The sequence below is a fragment of the Phoca vitulina genome, unplaced genomic scaffold (genome assembly GCF_004348235.1).
Source record: "Phoca vitulina isolate PV1807 unplaced genomic scaffold, GSC_HSeal_1.0 scaffold13, whole genome shotgun sequence".
NCBI classification, from domain to species: domain Eukaryota; kingdom Metazoa; phylum Chordata; class Mammalia; order Carnivora; family Phocidae; genus Phoca; species Phoca vitulina.
The window spans coordinates 21,125,904-21,145,405 of NW_022589716.1; the positions used below are offsets into that span (position 1 = coordinate 21,125,904).

The window sequence follows — 19,502 nt, forward strand, 5'->3', positions numbered from 1 at the left end:
GACGTGGATGGAACTGGAGGGTGTTATGCTGAGCGAAATAAGTCAATCAGAGAAAGACATGTATCATATGACCTCACTGATATGAGGAATTCTTAATCTCAGGAAACAAACTGAGGGTTGCTGGAGTGGGGGGTGGGGTGGGAGGGACTGGGTGATAGACACTGGGGAGGGTATGTGCTCTGGTAAGCGCTGTGAATTGTGCAAGACTGTTGAATCTCAGATCTGTACCTATGAAACAAATAATGCAATATATGTTAAGAAAAAAAAGAAGAAGAAGATAGCAGGAGGGGAAGAATGAGGGGGGGGAATCGGAGGGGTAGATGAACCATGAGAGACGATAGACTCTGAAAAACAAACTGAGGGTTCTAGAGGGGAGGGGGGGAGGATGGGTTAGCCTGGTGATGGGTATTAAAGAGGGCACGTTCTGCATGGAGCACTGGGTGTTATGCACAAACAATGAATCATGGAACACTACATCTAAAACTAATGATGTAATGTATGGGGATTAACATAACAATAAAAATTAAAAAAAAAAATTACCCCAAATAGTTCAAAGACCTCAACATAAGAGCTAAAACTATAAAACTCTGAGAAGAAAAGATTATCTAAAATCTTCATGACATGGAATTTAGTAATGATTTCTTGGATATGCCACCCCAAGCACAGGCAACAAAAGAAAAAATAGACAAGTTGTATTTTATCACAATTAAAAACTTCTGCATCAAAGGACACCATCAGGAGAGTGGAAAGGCAACCTACCATGGGACTGGAGAAAATATCTGCAAATCAAATTTCTGGTAAAGGGTTGAAACCCACAATATAAAGAACAACTATAGTTCAACAGCAAAAAGCCAACCTCATTAAAAAATAGGAAAAGGAGCACTGTTAAACTGTACACTTAAGGGGCGCCTGGGTGGCTCAGTCAGTTGAGCCGGCTTTTGATTTCTGCTGGGGTCATGAGCTCAGGTCATGATCTTGGGTCGTGGGATCAAGCCCAGTGTGCTCTGCATTCAGCGTGGAATCTGCTTGTCCCTCTCCCTCCCTTACTCTCCCTCTGCCCCTCTCCCCACTCTCTCTCTAAAGTGGATAGGTAAAATCTCTTAAAAAAAAAAAAAAAAACAAGCAAAAACAAATAAACAAAAAACTGTATGCTTATAAATGGTTAAGATGGGGGGGCACCTGGGTGACTCAGTCGGATAAGTGTCCGACTCTTGACTTTGGCTCAGGTTATGATCTCCGAGTGGTGAGATTGAGCCCCACGTCAGGCTCTGTGCTCAGTGCGGTGGAGTCTGCATGAGATTTTCTCTCTCCCTTTCCTTCTGCCCCTCCCCCAGCTCATGTTCTTTCTTTCTCTCTCTCAATAAATAAAATCTTAAAAGAATGGTTAAGATGGTAAATTTGATGTGATATGTTTTTTGACCATAATTACAAATTTTTTAAATGGGCAAAGGACATGAATAGACACTTCTCCAAAGAAGCTATACAAATGGCCAACAAGCATGTGAAAAGATTCTCAGTATCATTTGTTATTAGAGAAATGCAAAATCAAAATCATAATGATATACCACTTTACTCCCACCAGGAGAGCCATAATTGAGGAGGGGGAAAATAACAAGTGTTAGCACAGACAGAGAAATTGGAACCCTTGTGTGTTGTTGGTAGGAATGTAAAACGGTGCAGGTTCTGTGGAAAACTGTTAAAAAGTTACACACAGGCTTACCACAGGATCCAGCAATACCACTCCCGGGGATACATCCAAAAAGAACTGAAATCAGGTACTAAGACAAGCACTCATACCTGAATAGTCATCTCAGCCCTATTCACAAGAGCCAAAAAGTACAAACAATCCAAACGTCCAGCCAGGTATGGATGGACAGACGTATGAGGTACGTCGGCACAATGGACTATCATGCAGCCACCGGAAGGAATGAGGTACAGATATGTGCTCCAATACACACCTTGGAACACGTATGCTACATGAAAAATAGCAGATGCAAAAGGTCACATATTGTATGATTCCATTGACACAAAATACTGAGAAGAAGTAAATCCATGGAAGTAGAGAGCAGATTGTTGGTTGCCGGGGGCTAGGGGTTAGGGGGAAATGGGGAGTAATAGCTTCCTGGGTACTTTGGGGTGATGAGAAAGTTCTGGAACTAGCCAGACGTAGCAGCTGCACAACATTATGAACACACTAAAAGCCAATGAGCTGTTCACGTTGAACCTGCTTAGCTGTGTGACATATGTTTTACTTCAAGTAAAAAACACAGACTAAGTACACTCCTAATATTAGTCTAAAAATATTAGAAGAAAATCAGATGCATCAATACCAGTAATCTGTGCAGAGTTAAGGAGTGTGTTTAGTTTTGCTCTTTTTGCTAAATTACGTTTTGCAAAATTTCTCTTCTGAACATGTATTACATATATATATATATACCAGTATTACATATATATATATATATATATATATATATATATATATATATATACCAGTTTGTCACCCCAAATTGCATGTTCAGTAAAAGGAAGAACAACTCTGCTAGGATTGGTCTGGTGTAGACACAGATAAAAAATAGGCCCATCAGTTATAAAAGATGTTACACTCAAATCTTCATAGCAATTCTGAGCTGGGTTCTCTTTCTCTCTTTCTCTTTCTCTTATTCCCTGAGAGCTATGCAGATGCAGACAAAAAGGAGGCTGGACTTAGAAGGGTAAGGGATTCTCCCTGTTTAGTGCCATCAGACACACTCAGCCATTCTGCCTGTGGATGGGAGGGTTCAGAAGAGCGTCAATTTGATAGAAATTGTAAGGGTGCAGGGATAAAGCTGCTCCCATTTACTGCATGCATAAAGACACACACTAGAAGAGTTGCTGTAGCTGGGCAAGGTGGGGGGAGAGTTATTCTTCAAGAGATCCTGTAAGTGATGGCAGACACTGCTTTGCTTCTCTTGGGAACTCGGAGTGCTGCTTATATAGGACCCAGGACGTGTTTGCTTCTATATTAGGAAGGACTTAATTCCCAGAGTAGTGGCTTCTCAAATGGGAACCCAAGAGAGACTTTCACTCTCTCCTTTAAGAATAGCTCAGGTTAAGACTGTGGGACTTCCAGACTAGGGGACTCGGAAAAGAGTCTTTCAAAGTGAAATGATTCTGCAACTTTTGATCAAATTACTTCTGTGGGAAGGGTCTGACTTATTTATGAGAGGTGAGCTTTGGAGCCATGATGTGGGGAGCCCAAGCCTCCCTCCCAAATCCCAGTCCAGACTCTGGACCCCATTCTGTAACGACCCCCCACAGCAGCACGCTAGAAGATAACATCAGCCAGACAAGAGATCTGTTGTGAGTTTGTTCAAACCGCACGTGTGCTCAAGCTACCGTTTTAACCCCAGGGCGAGGAGCTGCCTGTGTGTCTGCAAAGGGAATGATCAGCTCCAGGAGGGCAAGCTGTAATCCTCAGACCTGGGGCAAAATGGTTGCAGAGTTTCCTGTGCTCCATCCAGCGCCACGGAGGTATAGTGCAAGTCACAAGATGCAGCAGTTAAATCCCCACCACTGGAATGCCCCTCTGCAAGCCCTCTCCAGATAAGAAGGAAAGAATGTAGTTAAGAACTTTATCGTTCAAAATACCTGTCCCCAGGGACCCGCCTGCCAGGACGCACATTCTGGCTGCTGACAAGTCTGCATGGAGGCTGGCTTGCTCGCAGGGTCACAGATTCTATCGTTTAATCGATCTTCACCAAACTGACACCAGACCTGGCGATGCTTATGCCCTTTTCCGCAGGTGACCAGGCACTGTAATAAAGAGCACAGCCAATCAGGGGTGTTTCTGAACAATGTGTTGTGGTTCCCAGGGATTATTCATGGATTAGCAGGAACAGGTGTGCTCTCTTCCCACAGTCATTCCTCTCTCTCATAGCAATTTGTAAATATATCAAGGCTCATTTTTCTTCCTTCCTTCCTTCCTTCCTTCCTTCCTTCCTTCCTTCCTTCCTTCCTTCCTTCCTTCCTTCCTCCCTCCCTCCCTCCCTCCCTCCCTCCCTTCCTTTCTTTCCCTCACCTCATTCTGTATTTATAAAGGCTCTGGGACAGTGTCAAGCCCAGAATAAACTCAGCACGGCCATACACCATGAGATACAGATCTCCCCTGACTTATGATGGGGTTATATCCAGGTAAACCCAGCGTAAGTTGAAAATCTCCCAAGTCGAAAATGCACTTAATACACCTGCCCAGCCGAACGGCATAGCAGAGGCCAGCCCGCCTTAAACGTGCACAGAACACTCACATTAGCCTACAGTTGGGCAAAATCGTCCAACACAAAGTCTAGTTTATAATAAAGTGTTGACTATCTCATGTAATTTACTGAATTCTGTACTGAAAGTGAAAAGCAAAACTGTCATGTGGGTACAGAATGGTTGTAGGTGTATCGGTTGTTGACCCTCATGTGATTTCGGTCGCAGGGCTGACTGGGAGCTGTTGCTGCCCAGCAGCACAAGAGAGTATGGACCACCTATCACCAGCCTGGGGAAAGATCCAAATTCAAAATTCAAAGTACGATATCCACTAAATGTATATTGCTTTTACATCATTTTGAAGTAAAAAAAAAATTGTTAAGTTGAACCACTATAAGTCAGGGCCAGTCTGTATTATAAAACAACATCCATGATTTTCTAGCATAGGAGTTAAGTGTGGGGAATTTATGAGTCAGACCAATTTGGGTTTTAATCCCAATACAACCAGCTACGGATACTAAGTCAAGTGACGGTTTCGTACCTCTGTTTTCTCATCTGTACAAAGGGGACAACAATAGTGTCTACTGCAGAGTTGTGAAAACTGAATGAAAAAAAAATCCAAGTAACGTGCTGAGCATATGTTCATTTAATAAATGTTAAATATCATCACCATTATCCATGCTCATTGTAGAAAATTTGAAAAATACAGAAACACGTAAAAGAGAAAACTATAATAATCAAAAAAATCTCCTCACTACCCGGGGATCCTCATTATTAACATTTTGCTGTTTTCTTCTCAGTTTTTTAAGCTAAGGAATGTTGGGTCATCCTAAATATATAGTTTGATGTCCTCCCACCTCCATTTTAGTAAGTCTTCTTGCAAAGGTTTGTTACTTGATTCAAAATGATACTTTAGCTATTCTTAGCCTATCGAGGTAAAACTCTAGCCCATGACCTTCTTTCGTCTTTTTTTAAACCCCAAACACTAGCTTTGAAGCTAAGGCAATTTGCTGACAGAACAAACCCAGTAGGTTTGTTGTGCACTTGTGTGGATATGAGACACCATTAGTCACAGGCACTTGCTTGTCTGCCATTTCAGGGGCATTAATAATACCCTTTTAGGATTCGTATTGTATTTGCTGTTGCAAGTAAACAGTTAACACTGTGCTTACAGGGTTGAGATAAGGAAACGGGCAGAGAACTGTAGCAGAGAAACAAACACCTCTCTCCCCGCATTCCTGACTTGGCCCATAAGTCAGGCAGCTTCTGTCCCCTCCCACTCGCCCCCATGAAGGAAGGCTGAGGCAGTCACCTGCGCCGTGCGAATCTCACTGGGCTGGCTTAATAGTGACAGCTAACACTGCACCATAAAAGTGAGAAAGAGGCTCCACCTTCTTTCCCTTGCTGTCCTGGGGCCACCTGTGCTAAGCAATGAGGGTTTGCCTTAGGCTTCATCAGGTAAGGAAGGAGAGAGGCAAAAGTCTGGAACACTCAACTAGTCCTTTCTTTTCTAAGGTTTCCATTAGCAACTGGATGGGTAAGTCAGGCCACTTACTGGGGGTCTAATTCTCTTACTTCACAGACGAGAAAATAGGAAACCTCTTTTTTCTTTAGCTTCAGTTCTAAGCCAGCACAGCTTTGAAATTAATAAAGCCCTTATTTTCCTTTACAATGACTTAGTGGGGGCTCAAAGAGGAGGAACGGGGAGAGATAGGAAATCACCAACAGAAGCAATCGGAGTGGGTGATCCAGCCAAACCCACCGTGCCTCCGGGGTCACCAGTGGACCAGTCATGTCCCGCACAACAGTCCTGGGGCAGACTGAGCACCTCGGTTGCTTCATCCAGGGGAGGGGGTATAAGAGTTCAGCAGGTGCAGACTTGAAGAGAGCTGGAGAGACTCAGAATTAGGGTATCCAAGATGACCTAGGGGAAATAAGAGCCCTCTTATCTCACCTCTGACCAGTCTGCTGTTTTCCACTGTGGACAAGGGAACTCATTGCATCTCTGAAAGGTGACTTTCTCTTGATGTGTGCATTTGCTGTCATCCAGGACATCATTGCGGGTGTTGACACAAATAGCCCTTCTCCTCTGGCTTCCACCATCACAGCTTTTCGAACACTGAAAGGAAAATACGCTGAGTAAAACTGTTTTAAGTTTCTTCTCTAGCATGGTCAAGGTCCTGGCTATGCCTCCTTGTCTCTTTCAGCCCTTAAGAAACAACCACCCAACCAATCCAATTCTAGTTGTGATTTGGGGAGTATCTGTTCATATTATCCATTTATTCACCGGGTTTATATTAAAGTCAATATTAGTGAATAAGCATAAGAAAATAAAATTGGAAATGGCCTGTGGGGTATGGAGAAAGGGATTAGATGAGTTGTCCCACCACTCTCAATTTTCCACACGCCATGTTCAGTGTCATATAATCAGACATTCCAAATTGATCATGGTACTCTTTTCTGCAGAATGAGGTCAGGCATTGTAAATCAATCATGGAACTCTTTTCCATACAGTCTAAATAGGGTTTCTCAATGCAGCCCTTACTGATTAATTCGTTGATTAGCCACCATCAACCAATCAGACTTAGCATCCAAGAAGAAGATGCTCATTGAGTGAGAACCAACTTACTTCAGTCCAGGCAGAATAGCGCCAGCCACCCGTGTTACATTCTCCTGAGCATTTTTCCCGGTTGCTTGGTTTGGGGTGACCGCTGCAAAAACTGTCATCAACCTTCTCAGTCTTCCCATCTAGCCTGCTGTATTTGGCACAGTAGATGTCTAGTGTGCGGTAACCCAAGCCACACTGGGCACTACATTCACTCCTGCTGGCGACGTGCCACCTATGCATGAATAATGGGGAGAAACCAACATTTCTGTTAAATATGTATGTCCTATCTATTTTCTTTTTTCTTTTTTTTTTTTTAAAGATTTTATTTATTTATTTGCGAGAGAGAGAATGAGAGACAGAGAGCATGAGAGGGAGGAGGGTCAGAGGGAGAAGCAGACTCCCCGCTGAGCAGGGAGCCCGATGTGGGACTCGATCCTGGGACTCCAGGATCATGACCTGAGCCGAAGGCAGTCGCTTAACCAACTGAGCCACCCAGGCGCCCCTGTCCTATCTATTTTCAACTGGTAGAAGAATGGAGTTCTTTTTTCTTCCTTAACTCAAATACCACAAAACCCAAGGCCACAGTCAGTTACTGAAATCCAATTTTAAACCAACATATCCATGTATTTTTCATGGCTGCCAATGTACATGGAAGTCACAGAGTGATAGTCAGAGGTCCTATCTTTGTGAAGATTCTCCCCTGATACAGCCAATCTGAAATTCAAGCAACCAAAAAGAAGAAAACATTGGAATTCAACGGAGCAAAAAAAGCAATTTTATATTTAAAAGGTTCATGCAACTCAGCATTTCATTTCTCAGGAAGGCTGCTTCTGATAGAGAACCACCACTGGAAACTCTCTGTAGAAAACCTCCTTTATATGGGCCATGCTAAAACGTGTTCAGTGAACATCCTGTGACTTAATAAAGGAATGGATAATTGGCCTGTAACTGTGAATTTCAAGTGTGCCAAACTCTGTGAATAAAGACTGAGTTCCTTTTAAACATGGGCCACAGTCTATATAGTTTGATTAGACAATTTTTTTTAAAGACTTAATTTTTTTAGAGCAGTTTTAGGCCCGTGCCAAAACCAAGAGGAAGGTACAGAGACTTCCCATATGCCCCAGTCCCCACACATGCACAGCCTCCCCATTATCAGCATCTATGCACAAAGTGGGACTTACTCTTTTAATGCCCCCAAAATACGGTCAGTGCTCAAATTAAAATACAAAAATTTTAAACTGAATAGAAGAGTATAAATAAATAAGCTTAAAATGTAGGTTGTTGATTCAATTTAACAATCCAAAAAGGATAATTTCTTCATAATCTTCATTTGAATTAACTCTTGTTAACTGTCTACTTCTCAGAAATTGGGTAGTTTGCCGAATACGGATGCCCTAAGAATTCTTCCATCCACATCTGTCCAGGGGCAGGACTGGGAAACAATAAGGAGTACTGGCCACATGCTTATCTTGGAGTTTCTCACAAATGCTTAAAAGTAGGTCAGAGTTGACCACCTTTTACGTTCGGCATGCAAAGTGGACTACTGCGATTTTCCATTAGAGTGACACAGTATTTTGGGATTTTGTTCTAACCGGAACACGTTAAATGAAGGACTGTAAAACAATGCTTTATCTCATCCTGTCAAAGTTTAATCTGGGCGAACTCTCACTTCCCTGAGGAAGCAAGGCAAAAATGTGGTCCAATTCCACAGAGGCATCTGGAACTTTCATCTGCTCTTTGATTCTCGGCTACCTTCTCTTTGCCTTCATCACCATTTTCTCGTGGAAAGCTTATCCATCCTGGGTAAGGGAGGCAGGAGTCCTGCCCCCACAAGAAAACACACCAGCAGATCAAGTGGAACAGAGTCTCTCTGATATTCACACAATCCTCAGAATTTGAGCAGAGAACCTGGAAGAGTCTATGGAAATGTCACAGCGTTGCCTTAGGAAAGTTCTTCTCAAAATGCTATTGTTGTCTGCTTCATATTCTCTCCCTGGAAGGGGGTCTCAACTCCAGGGTTTTGAATTCATTTGGTTCCTTTCATGCGACAATGCATTTTATTACTGTATTTCAGAGAAGCAAAGTATTTGTTATAAGTGGAAACAAGAAATGTGTATGCCTCTGTGGGTGTGTGGGGCATTGTGGGAATAAATAATACTAGGAATAAATTTGGGCACTACTGATTTAAGCAGGTTTCTATATTTCAGAACTTCTCCGGGCCTTCCAAATGTTAACTGATACGGTGCATGTCTACACGGGAGGAGAGAGGTGGGAAGACTTGTCAAACATACTAGTTCACCATGAATCATCTCATGGAACTCGTGTTCCACAGACATGCTTTGGGAAAATTATTTAGAGTTTGATCCATCAGTAACAATCCTCTCTCCAGTCTTTCAGTGTTGTTCATAGCTATTCAGCAACAATTAGTATGAACCACAATGACAGCGACTGTCAGGTTTTTTTGTGAGTAATTCAGTTCGGCAATCAGATAACTAATTATTTTTCTGAAAAGACCTTAACTCTAATTTAACTAAATTAACTCAATTGGCTGAAGCAATGGGTTTATAAGTACATTAGTTACCTATAAAAAAATTAATACTGTATAGTCTGCCTTTTAATGTCTTGGGTTTTTTTCTTCCTCAATGACTTATCAATGCTTTGTGACAAGCCCATGAATAAGCAGGTCAGAGGTGCTGGGTAGACATGAAGTACAGGGGGTGGAGAGAGCCTGGGCTTTGAAGTCAAAGCCATCAGGTCAGGTCTGGCAAAGATGTGGCCCTCATGCCATGTCTCCCCCACCTACTTGCATGACAGACATTACTAATTGATCCCAGCACTCCTCTTTTCTCTTGGAGCCTAGAGAGGGCCTTACAATCTTCACTCCAGCACTCTAGGCTGTCAATGCCATTGGATAAGATTTGGCATTGTGAAGTGGAACCTGCGAACTGCTTAAGTATTCACTTTGCCACTTACAAATGGTAAGATCCTAACAATTTCCCACACCACTCTACACTGCTGATTTCTCTTACGTAAAAGGCGAATTAAAGCATCAACTCATGTTACCTGCACTTAACTGACATTCAGAGTATACAAAGCAAGGCGCAGGCTATTTAATATTCAAACATGACACAGCCAACCTTGCAGGTAAATGGGAAAGCTTTAGAATTCTGAACCTGCTCACCATTTCTTGCCTCAGATTTAGACTTTTCTTAAATACAGAGTATTTTCCGTATCTAGACAACTGCATGAAGATTTTCTTCTAGTTCCCTCCATGACTTTACATTAGGGCACTGCAACTTTCATATGCATAAGATTTCTTCTGCTGGGTGATATACACTCTGGGTGTATAGAGAACAACATACGGGTACCTTGAGACAGATGACATTTCCCCGTTTTCTGTTGACATTCGTACCAAACATTTACATAACATGTGACTCTATCCTAACAATACCTAGCACTGACTTGTGAGGGTGAAATGAGAACTTCTTTTGGCAAATGCCACACTCTATTAGCTATTTTTAATTCTTAGGAGAAGAACAAGAAATCCGCAGGCATATGTCTTGGATAATTGGTTTCAGAAGGATGGAAAATTGGCTGAAGCTTATTTCACAGAAATGCAAGGAAGGGGAACTAAAGACCACTGTCTCCTCCTTCTGTTCCTCCCTCCTGCAAGACCCTCACAGCTCAGAGTAAAGACCATGAACACGCACTGGCCTCACCTCAGGTCGCAGTCTGTGCCGCAAGGTTCGGTAATGGGCGCCGGCTGGGGCAGCCGGTCACATCTTTGATCAGACACCGTAAGCTGATCAGATTCCCGGGTGCAAACAGGTTTTCGCTTCCGCTCCCCTAAGCAAGGAGGAAAAACCTTAGTCAGAGAAAGTAACTTATTCCAGAAACTATTTAGGGACTGGCAAACATTTTCTGTACTGGGTTAAATAGTAACTATTTTTGGTTTTGTGGGCCATATGACTTCTGTCATAACTATTCAACTCTGCCATGATAGGGCAAGAGCAGATGCTCATAAATAATATGTAAAAAGGGTATAGCTGTGTTCCAATAAAACTTTATTTATAAAAGCCAGGTAGCAGGCTGGATTTGGCCCACTGGCTATAATTTGCTGGCTCCTAATTAAGACAAAAGGAAATGAGATAAATGATACATAATATGACTACTAAATCTATGTCTCTGGAAAATCAAAGTGGCAGAGCTGATTTTGCTTGGCTTCACACATGTATATAAATCTCTTAGGGAGAGGAAGCCCAACATATCCTGAATCCCTTAAAAAGTTCAACTTGCCCTCCAAAAATAACCAGAAAGATGCAGAGAAAGGAGATCAGAGAATTCATGCAGATAGAAAGTTTTAAAGATTACATGCATTTGGCTGCTTCCAAAGAAAAATAAATAAAAAGAATTAAAATAAAAGTATCTCAAAACCCCAAAACTCAACTGAAAAGTAGATACCTTGGCAGGGTTTGCTGCATGCTTGCCACGGCCCATGACTATTCCAGTAAAACTGCTGGGGTTTGTCTTCAATTGGAATATTGAAAGAATAGCGCACATCGGGGTTGTATAACTTTCCCACCGACAACACCTAGGATGAGCAGACAAAATGGAGAAGATGTTTGCAGGTCTGGTGACACCACATGGAAGGAAAGGGTCATGGACTCATGGTCAAGTTTTCACCTGAAGCAAAAGTTCTTGTTCAATGCGGTCTGTGGAGTTAATCCTTTCCACTACATTGTCGGACCCGCTATACTCTATCACAGCGTTCCCAACGCGGATTTCCCTTTTGGACATTGTGACAACGAAGTCTCCATTTAGCAAGAATTCACCTTTACTGCTTGATAAAGCTGTAGATGAGAAAAGAGTATTCACTGATTTGCTGCTGATAACTTGCTGCCTGAAATACGAAATAGCGCTCTTCTTGAAAGGCAGAGAGTTGGGAGGGCAAAGAATATCTATTTTTCAGTCAGACAGGATGGACTCAAATCCTAGTTTTGCCACTTGCCAGCTATGTGGCCTTGGGAACTCATTTTCCCTCTCCCCGTCTCCATTTCCTCATCTCTAAAGTGGAGATAAAAACACCCACCCTTGTAATTATATTAATGAAATATAAGGGTTCTAATTAGTGTGGGGTTTGATATACAAGCCCCACATTACAGTATTACAGATAGAAGCAGCAGTCTTATGATTTGAACATATGTATTAATGAACCGAACATTTACAAAATTGGTTCCCATGCAAATACCCCTATTTTATGTTAGGATTAGTTGAGCCTATTGAATCTTTGTTAGTCTTCTTTGGACAGATATTGGAATCTGAAAATCCATGGCCAACATAATGCTTAAATGTCACTCTTTCAGTCACTCTTTCATCTTAAATGTCACTCAATCAGCCTCCAAGATGGCTCCAATGGTCCTTGCCTCTTGATATTCACATCCTGTGTTGTCCTCTCCCACCTGGAATACTAACTGTGTAATCACTAGGATTTTGAGGAAATGACAGAGTGTGACTTCCAAGGCCAGGTCTCAGGCATTGTAGCTCTACCTTGCTCTTTCTCTGACTTTGGGAGAAGCCAGCTGAGCTGCCATATTGTGAGGTTACCCAAGCAGCCCCTGCTGAGAGGCTTCCTGTAAAGGAATAAAGCCTTTTGCCAACAGCATCTGAATGAGGCATTTGGGAAGTGGACCCGCCAGTCCCAATCAAGCTTTTAGATGTGATCACAGCCCTAAATGAAGTCTTAACTGCCACTTCATGAGAGATCTCAAGCCAGGAACACCCAGTTATGCTGTTTTCAATTTCCTGACATACAGTCACTGGAATATAGTACACATTTGTTACTCTAAGCCATTATGTCTTGAGATAATTTGTTATACAGTAAAAGATAATTAATACACCTTCCCAGACCATTCTCTTTAAAACTGCAACCCCCTCCTAATACCAGCACAGATTCCATACCTGCCATCCCATTTCCCACCTTAATTTCCTTCCATAACACTTTGTCTATGCTCTCTCTCCCCAACCAAGAATGTAAGCCCCATGAGGGCAAGGATTTTTGGACCCTTTTATTCACTGCTATATCTCAGCTTCAAAAAGAGCACATGGCACATGATCAATAAATACTTTTTTATTTTAGAAAAATGAATGAATCTACTGCAGATCTTGAAAAAGATGAAACAATCAGAAAAGCTCATGTTAGAGAACTACCGGAGTCAAGTGTCAAAATATTGGCCAATTGAGAACTTGATGAAATTAGACTGGTTACAAACTTAGGAAAAGTAAATAAAATGGACCAAGAAGCTATAATGACAGCTGCTTCAGAAGAAATGATTTATTTATCTAAGTGTCAAGGGAGACTATTAAGAAAGTGAATAAAGCCCCAGAAAGCTTTCATAAAAATGACTCCTTTTCAGGTTTTACTGTTAAATTCCAACTTTAAGCAAAGAAGGCACTACTCTGCTATCACATAATTTAACTGGAAAACTCAGGTAAGAATATTTATTAATTGCATTATCCTATAATCTAAAAACCCGTGCATGGTTGACATGAAAACATAATTTTGTTTACTATAAGAAAAAACAATCTATTTTCATGCTTTTTGATGAATTTCTCCAGATAAAATCCTAATCATATCTTTTCCCCCTAGTATTTATTATTATAAAATTTTGGTTTTATTGTGAGTACCACTTAGTTTTTTTTTCAGTACTACCACTCCTTGAATAATGAATCCTCCTGAGTATTGGGCTTGACATGAACAAGCACTCAATAAATCAGAGCTATTAAATAAACATTTGGGCCCTGAACTAAGTATCAGAAAAAGGCCCTCTTACCTTTTGTAAGTTGCTCACAATTAGCAAATCTCAGTAGGGAGGGAACCCTGAAATGCACAGGCCATGTATTTAAGTGAATAAAAGGAATGTGGAAACTTAACTCGGGTGGCAAACAGGTGTCATCCCAGGTGCCAATGTCAACCAGCTGGTCCTACGCAGAGCGTAAAGCGTTGGCGGCATCCTGCCTCAGCATCATGTCAGTGATACTGGTCTTGGCTGCGGGATAGGGAGCCAAGATGCTTGAGGTGTGTGCCAGATCCTAACCCGTCTTTCACTGATGCAGGTGATAGCCTGCCTCTTACCAGGCAGGCCAGAAGAGGTTTAGAGGACTTCGGGAAAGTCGGTATTGTCCCCTTATGTGCAGATGACTGAGGGCTGAGGAAGCTTGGAATCCTCTTAGTGGCTCAGCAGCAGCAGGGTTCTTGTTCTCTTGGACATGGCCACCTCACAGAGCTCACTCATTTGGACACTATACTGATGGAAGTACTACTCTTTCTAGGATCGGTAATTAAGGGCACTGAATTCTGTCCCTAATCCAGCACTTCACTCATACCCACTCATGTAAGCTCTATTTTGGTCTTGAGGGAAGAATGAGATGCCTTCATTTGAAATGGCTGGAAAGAATGTGGCAGCAGGGAAAAAGCTTTTAAAAACACAAACCCTCCAAGATCTTAGCTGCTGCTTCTTAACTCAAAATCCTTTGATAGCCACCCCCCCACCTATACAATTGACTTCAAACTCCTTAGCGTAATCTTCCCAGCCTTCCCATTCACTCCCACCAATAAACCTCAATTCCCAGTCATTTATATCGCCATGCAGCCATACCTTTTCCTACATTGAGGCAGGAAAGTGAAGTGATTAAGGGCGTAGGGTCTGAAGTCAGACCAGTAACGATTCCAATTCTTCCCACTTGCTGACAAGTTTATGTGACCTTGGGTAAGTTATGGAACCTCTCTCAGCCTCAGTTCCTTTCTCTAGATAATGAGTTTCTTACTGGATTGTTACGAACATTACACAAGACAGTGCATATGGGCTGTGGTTGCTGGCAGCTCATAATGTCTTCATATGCACTGTCTCTTTGCCACACCTTTACAGTTGTCTAATTTAGGGATGAGCAAAGCATGACTTAAATATTATTAAAATACTCTCCCAAGGCCAGGTGGCTTCCACTCATGGGAAGTCTGTCTCCAGAGCCTATTAACCACTAAAGTTTTCTAAGAACGAGGTCAACAAGTACCTGTTCAATGAGTGAATGAATTCATGCATGCTTTCTCTTATACGCAAGTTGAAATCAAATTCGTTTAGCTCAAGATTTTTAACAGTTTAAGTCATTTGTTTTTCTAGACTACGTGAGCCTCTTTAGGAAAGCGACCATTTGAAAATGCACTTTTGTAACCCCAAGAAAGATCCCGGCCCATAGTAGGTGCTCAATCAATGACACTGAAAGAAGGAGTGATTGATTGGACCTGACATTTATGACAAGGAGAACAGAATGCTTCCAGCCAAATAACTGTTTCTCTGTCAGTGTAAAGCTCTGACAACCTTGTTTCCCCTACGGCCGCTGTAGCGTGAGACCCACCAGCCATGCGAGAGGCAGGACTTTCAATGGGTCACTGACTGGAGGCGAGGTTGTTTCGGTGGCCCCTCAGACATCCTGAGGCTGCCTTCTAATGTGGGTCACTTACATGGTGACAGCCGGACGTGCTGCCAACACAATCACCCACTTCTTTCAAGTGAGGTCGCATGCTAGCTACCCAGCTGACATTTCACCAAAATGGGGGAAATGAGATGTCACATGCCCTGTAAATTAAGTGATAATCCAGTTTTGTGCGCATTCAAAGAGCAATCGTCTGTTGTAGGTTAATTCTGGGGCTCCTTTCCAACGTCTCCCGGCTTCCTCTCGGGCTTATGCCAACTAGGGGCATTTTACCCTTCTCTGCATGCTCCCTCTCCCGGTAGATGGTCAGGAGGGAAGGAGAAAGGAGTCATCAGGGGAAATGAACTTCGTGATTTATCCCAAACTGAATGGACTCCTGTCTTCCCATTGCCACAATTAATCAAGAGCTAAGTGTACTGGAGACAAAGAAGTATCACAGAAATGGATCTTTTTTCTCCTAAAGAAACACGAACATGGTGGCTCTGGGTGCAACTTGGCTTTAACCCAACAGGAGGGAGGGCCTGTGTGAAAGGATGGCCTTTGACAGGGAGGCTTTCTGCTTCGATACCTTGTGAAACAAATAGTTTCCTGCAAAAGACAGTCTACTGCCCAACCTTCCACTAACGCGATTAGGGGAGCTAATTTCCTGGGTTGGTCCCCCGCCCCCCCATTTCACCCATCAGAGCTGGGTTGCTACAAAGGCCTTCTCTCCTGGAAATTGCTCCCTCACCAGCACATGCAGAAAGACTGTGGCTTGACTGGCCTTTAAAAAAATGGGACGGACAAGGATGAAGATGCCTTAGCAACGGAACAGCTGTGGGTGTGAAAAACCCTCTTAGAGCATTTGCTGCAGCTCTTTCAAGCCAAGAGTAAATGTTTACGCACCTTGGATTTGATGATGTCATATTCTTCCTCACTTGTTAAGAAGCCACTGTTAAGGCTCAAAGGCCCTGAGGTCTCGACCTTCACACTCAGTGAACTGTGACTGGCCATCTATGCTTGCACTCTCTGCATTTGCTTCCAGAGAGTTGTTCTTTTGCCAACAGGTGACTTTACCATAATAGTCCACTAAAGGGCCATGACTACCCCAGACTGCCTCTCCCAGGTGACAAATCTTCTTTAATTTTGCTTTCATTCTTTCCAAGGAGATTAAGAAACCTCCCGTGAGGAATAAAAGGTTATCAGGAGGCCCTGCCCAATTCAGGTGCCTGGCCTGGTTGATGAAGTTGAACTGAACTGAGGCCCCTACTTAGAAAGAGATTTTTCCAAGAAGGAGCAGAAGAGAGGAGAATCCTTCTCCCTTTCAAGGAGAAGAAAGAAGCAGGTCAGCATGGCTTTCAGCTTTCAGGAAATTAATTAATAAAGGAGGTTGCATGCAATGCTGCTGGATTTAATTAGGAAGTAGTAAGGCCATAGCGACGGCCACATGTTCAAATTTATAACCCAGGGCACGCAGAAAAATGCCGGACCTATTTTTCTCAGCGGTGGAATGCGAAATGTGGGATTCCCAAAAAATAATTTTGCAAAGGGCCCTCAAGAACTCTCTTAATTCTTTTATAAAGTCACCACCCATTTGGATATAGAGGGTAGGGAAAAGCTGATCCAGCCACTGAGTAAATGATTCTAAGTAAGACTCTGTGGTCTTTCAAAGAAAGGACGATTTTGTTTATTTCCATGGTAATCCCATCCCCCACTAAGCACATAGTAAATCCTCAGTAAAGAGGACATGAGCAGTGGCTGTTCAACAGCTGAGCAATTATTTACTTAGCACATATATGTGTAGGCTTTATATCAAGAGCTGAAGATATAAAGACACAGCCTCTGACCTTAAGACAATGGGGCGCCTGGGTGGCTCATTCGGTTAAGCATCTGCCTTTGGCTCAGGTCATGATGTCAGGGTCCTGGGATCGAGCCCCGCGTCGGGCTCCCTGCTCAGCGAGGAGTCTGCTTCTCCCTCTCCCTCTGTCCCTTCCCTCCCCTTGTGTTGTCTCTCTCTCTCAAATAAATAAATAAAATCTTTAAAAAAAAAAAGACACTAGCAGCCATATGGATAAATAAGGAACAAATTGTCTCATCTCAGGTCATAGCAGCTCCATCTTCTCAGCTGCTCAGGTAGAAATCTTGGAGTCACCCCTGACTTCTTTCTTTCTCTCACATACCATATTCAATCTATCAAAAAATCATGATGATTCCACCTTCAAAAAATATCCAGATTTTGACCATGTACTGTCACCTCCACTGCTCCTACTTGGGGTCAAGCCACCAGCATCTCTCCCTTGGCTTACTGCAATAATTTCTAACCAGTCCTCCTGCATCGACTCTGTGCCCTTCATCCACCTAACAGCCAAAGTGCTCCTTTGAAAATACAAATGTGATTATATCCTGTCATTCCTCGGCTCAAAATCTTCAGTAGCTCGCCCTGTCTCCGAGAGTACAAGCAAGTCTTTTCAATGCTTATAGGGCTCTATATGATCTACTCCTAATAGATGATCAGCCTCCTCTAGAACTCTCCTCTAGGCTGATGTAGCTGCAGCCACATGGGCCTATTCCCCTATTGCTGGAATAATCTAGACATGCTCCTACTTCAAGGATTTTGCACTGGCCGTTCCCTCTGCCTGGAATGCTCTTCCCCCAATCAACCTGTTTTCTCTTGCTACAATTCCAACACTTCACCTCCACTGTTCCCAACTCACCTTCAGTATCCCAATTTCCCTTATGATGTTCTGTTTTCTGATAAAACTTACCATCCTCTAACAGTATACAGTTGGCTGATCTATTAAGCTATTGCTTACTGTCTCTCTACTAGCACCAAAAAGTAAGTTCCAAGAAGACAGTGATTTTTAACTTACTTATTTATTTTTGTTCTGCTCATTGTACCTAGAAGAATGCCTGGCCCATATTAAAGAAGTGAATGAGTGAAAAATGACATACTGCAGAAAATGCTATAATGAAGTCATATACACATATTACACTTGATCAGCATGCTTGGCTAATGGATCATTGTCTAGCTATCAAGAATTTCATGTAGACATTCCAAAATACAGACTCTGATTCTAATCTGATTCAATGAATACTCACTGACTAGTTCATTATGTCCAAATATGTGCAGATAGCCACTACAGAGGCTGACTTCAGATACATAAATAGAGTTCTTGCCTGGACATTGTAAGAGGACAAGTATATTCATTTCTTTTAAAAAGTCACTGCCCAGTTAGACCACTGTGATTTCTTCTAGATCAGAGTGCAAGCCGTGCTGCTCTCCATGGCTAGGAGGAGTCTGGTTGTGCAAGGTGACCAGCTGAATCCCTTCAGTCATGACCCCACTCCCTTTGTCCTTCTTTTAATTAAAAATGGCTGGGAAATTTCATAATCACAGTGGTTTACAGAAGGAGAAGTTGACGTGGGACCGGGCTGAGCCAACTGTTGAAATGAACACAGGGTTGATGGTGTGTTGTGGTTTAAACAGAAGGCATAGATAGGAATTAATTATGTGCCTGGACATGAGACAAGGATGAAGAATCCGTAAAGTAACAAGGTGGGCCATTCTAGTCATGACCTGAGAAAAATTTGCTACTCTAGAACCTTTTGGAGTAACCAGGCATGATGAAAGGTTGAATGAGTCCACCAGTGGTCTGTTACTGGTTAGGGGTGGCACCACAGAAATTAGGGCAAGTAATATCTTTAATAAAGCATTTGCTAGCCAGTTACCCACAGGACAGATTGTTGTTGTTGTTGTTGTTGTTTTTGAAGACTCAAAGAGAACAATGATTTTTATGCGGAACTTACACGGTAAGTGCTTTTAAAATTTGATGTAGGGCCTTCCAATTTATTATGATCCAGAATAAACCCCTGCTACTGACTAGGGTAACTACATGACTCTTTCAACAATACTCTGAGGTTACACACATGAGGGAGAAATAAAAGAATGAATTTCAAGATCAACTACTTGTACGGAAGTACAGGGCATCCAACAGCTCTCCGTGCACACATGGGGGAAGCAAGGAACATCTGCTAACAGCTCCAGAGAAGTAGAATTCCTACCAATGGCAGGGGACGTGCCATCTTACCTAAGTAGTTATCATCCTCTGATTTCCCTGAGAAACTGTGCTGTCTCACATCGATATTGGTAGCACCTGCTGGAATTCGGACCACAGTATTGTAACCTGCAAAGAATTTA

The 19,502-nt window shown here is 42.5% G+C and overlaps 1 protein-coding gene across 5 annotated transcripts in view; it reads right to left on the reverse strand.

Annotated features, from left to right (window-relative positions):
- The window catches only part of ADAMTS9 (ADAM metallopeptidase with thrombospondin type 1 motif 9), a 161,562-nt gene that overhangs the window by 85,446 nt on the left and 56,614 nt on the right, over nucleotides 1-19,502 (reverse strand). For all 5 annotated transcript variants that reach the window (XM_032411699.1, XM_032411696.1, XM_032411697.1 and 2 more), the window contains 7 exons: nucleotides 19,393-19,488; nucleotides 11,522-11,688; nucleotides 11,300-11,429; nucleotides 10,558-10,684; nucleotides 6,860-7,070; nucleotides 6,185-6,349; nucleotides 3,628-3,792 (listed from right to left, as the gene is read on the reverse strand). In XM_032411699.1, coding sequence (XP_032267590.1) covers nucleotides 3,628-3,792; nucleotides 6,185-6,349; nucleotides 6,860-7,070; nucleotides 10,558-10,684; nucleotides 11,300-11,429; nucleotides 11,522-11,688; nucleotides 19,393-19,488 — 1,061 coding nt within the window. The remainder of the gene's footprint in view (nucleotides 1-3,627; nucleotides 3,793-6,184; nucleotides 6,350-6,859; nucleotides 7,071-10,557; nucleotides 10,685-11,299; nucleotides 11,430-11,521; nucleotides 11,689-19,392; nucleotides 19,489-19,502) is intronic.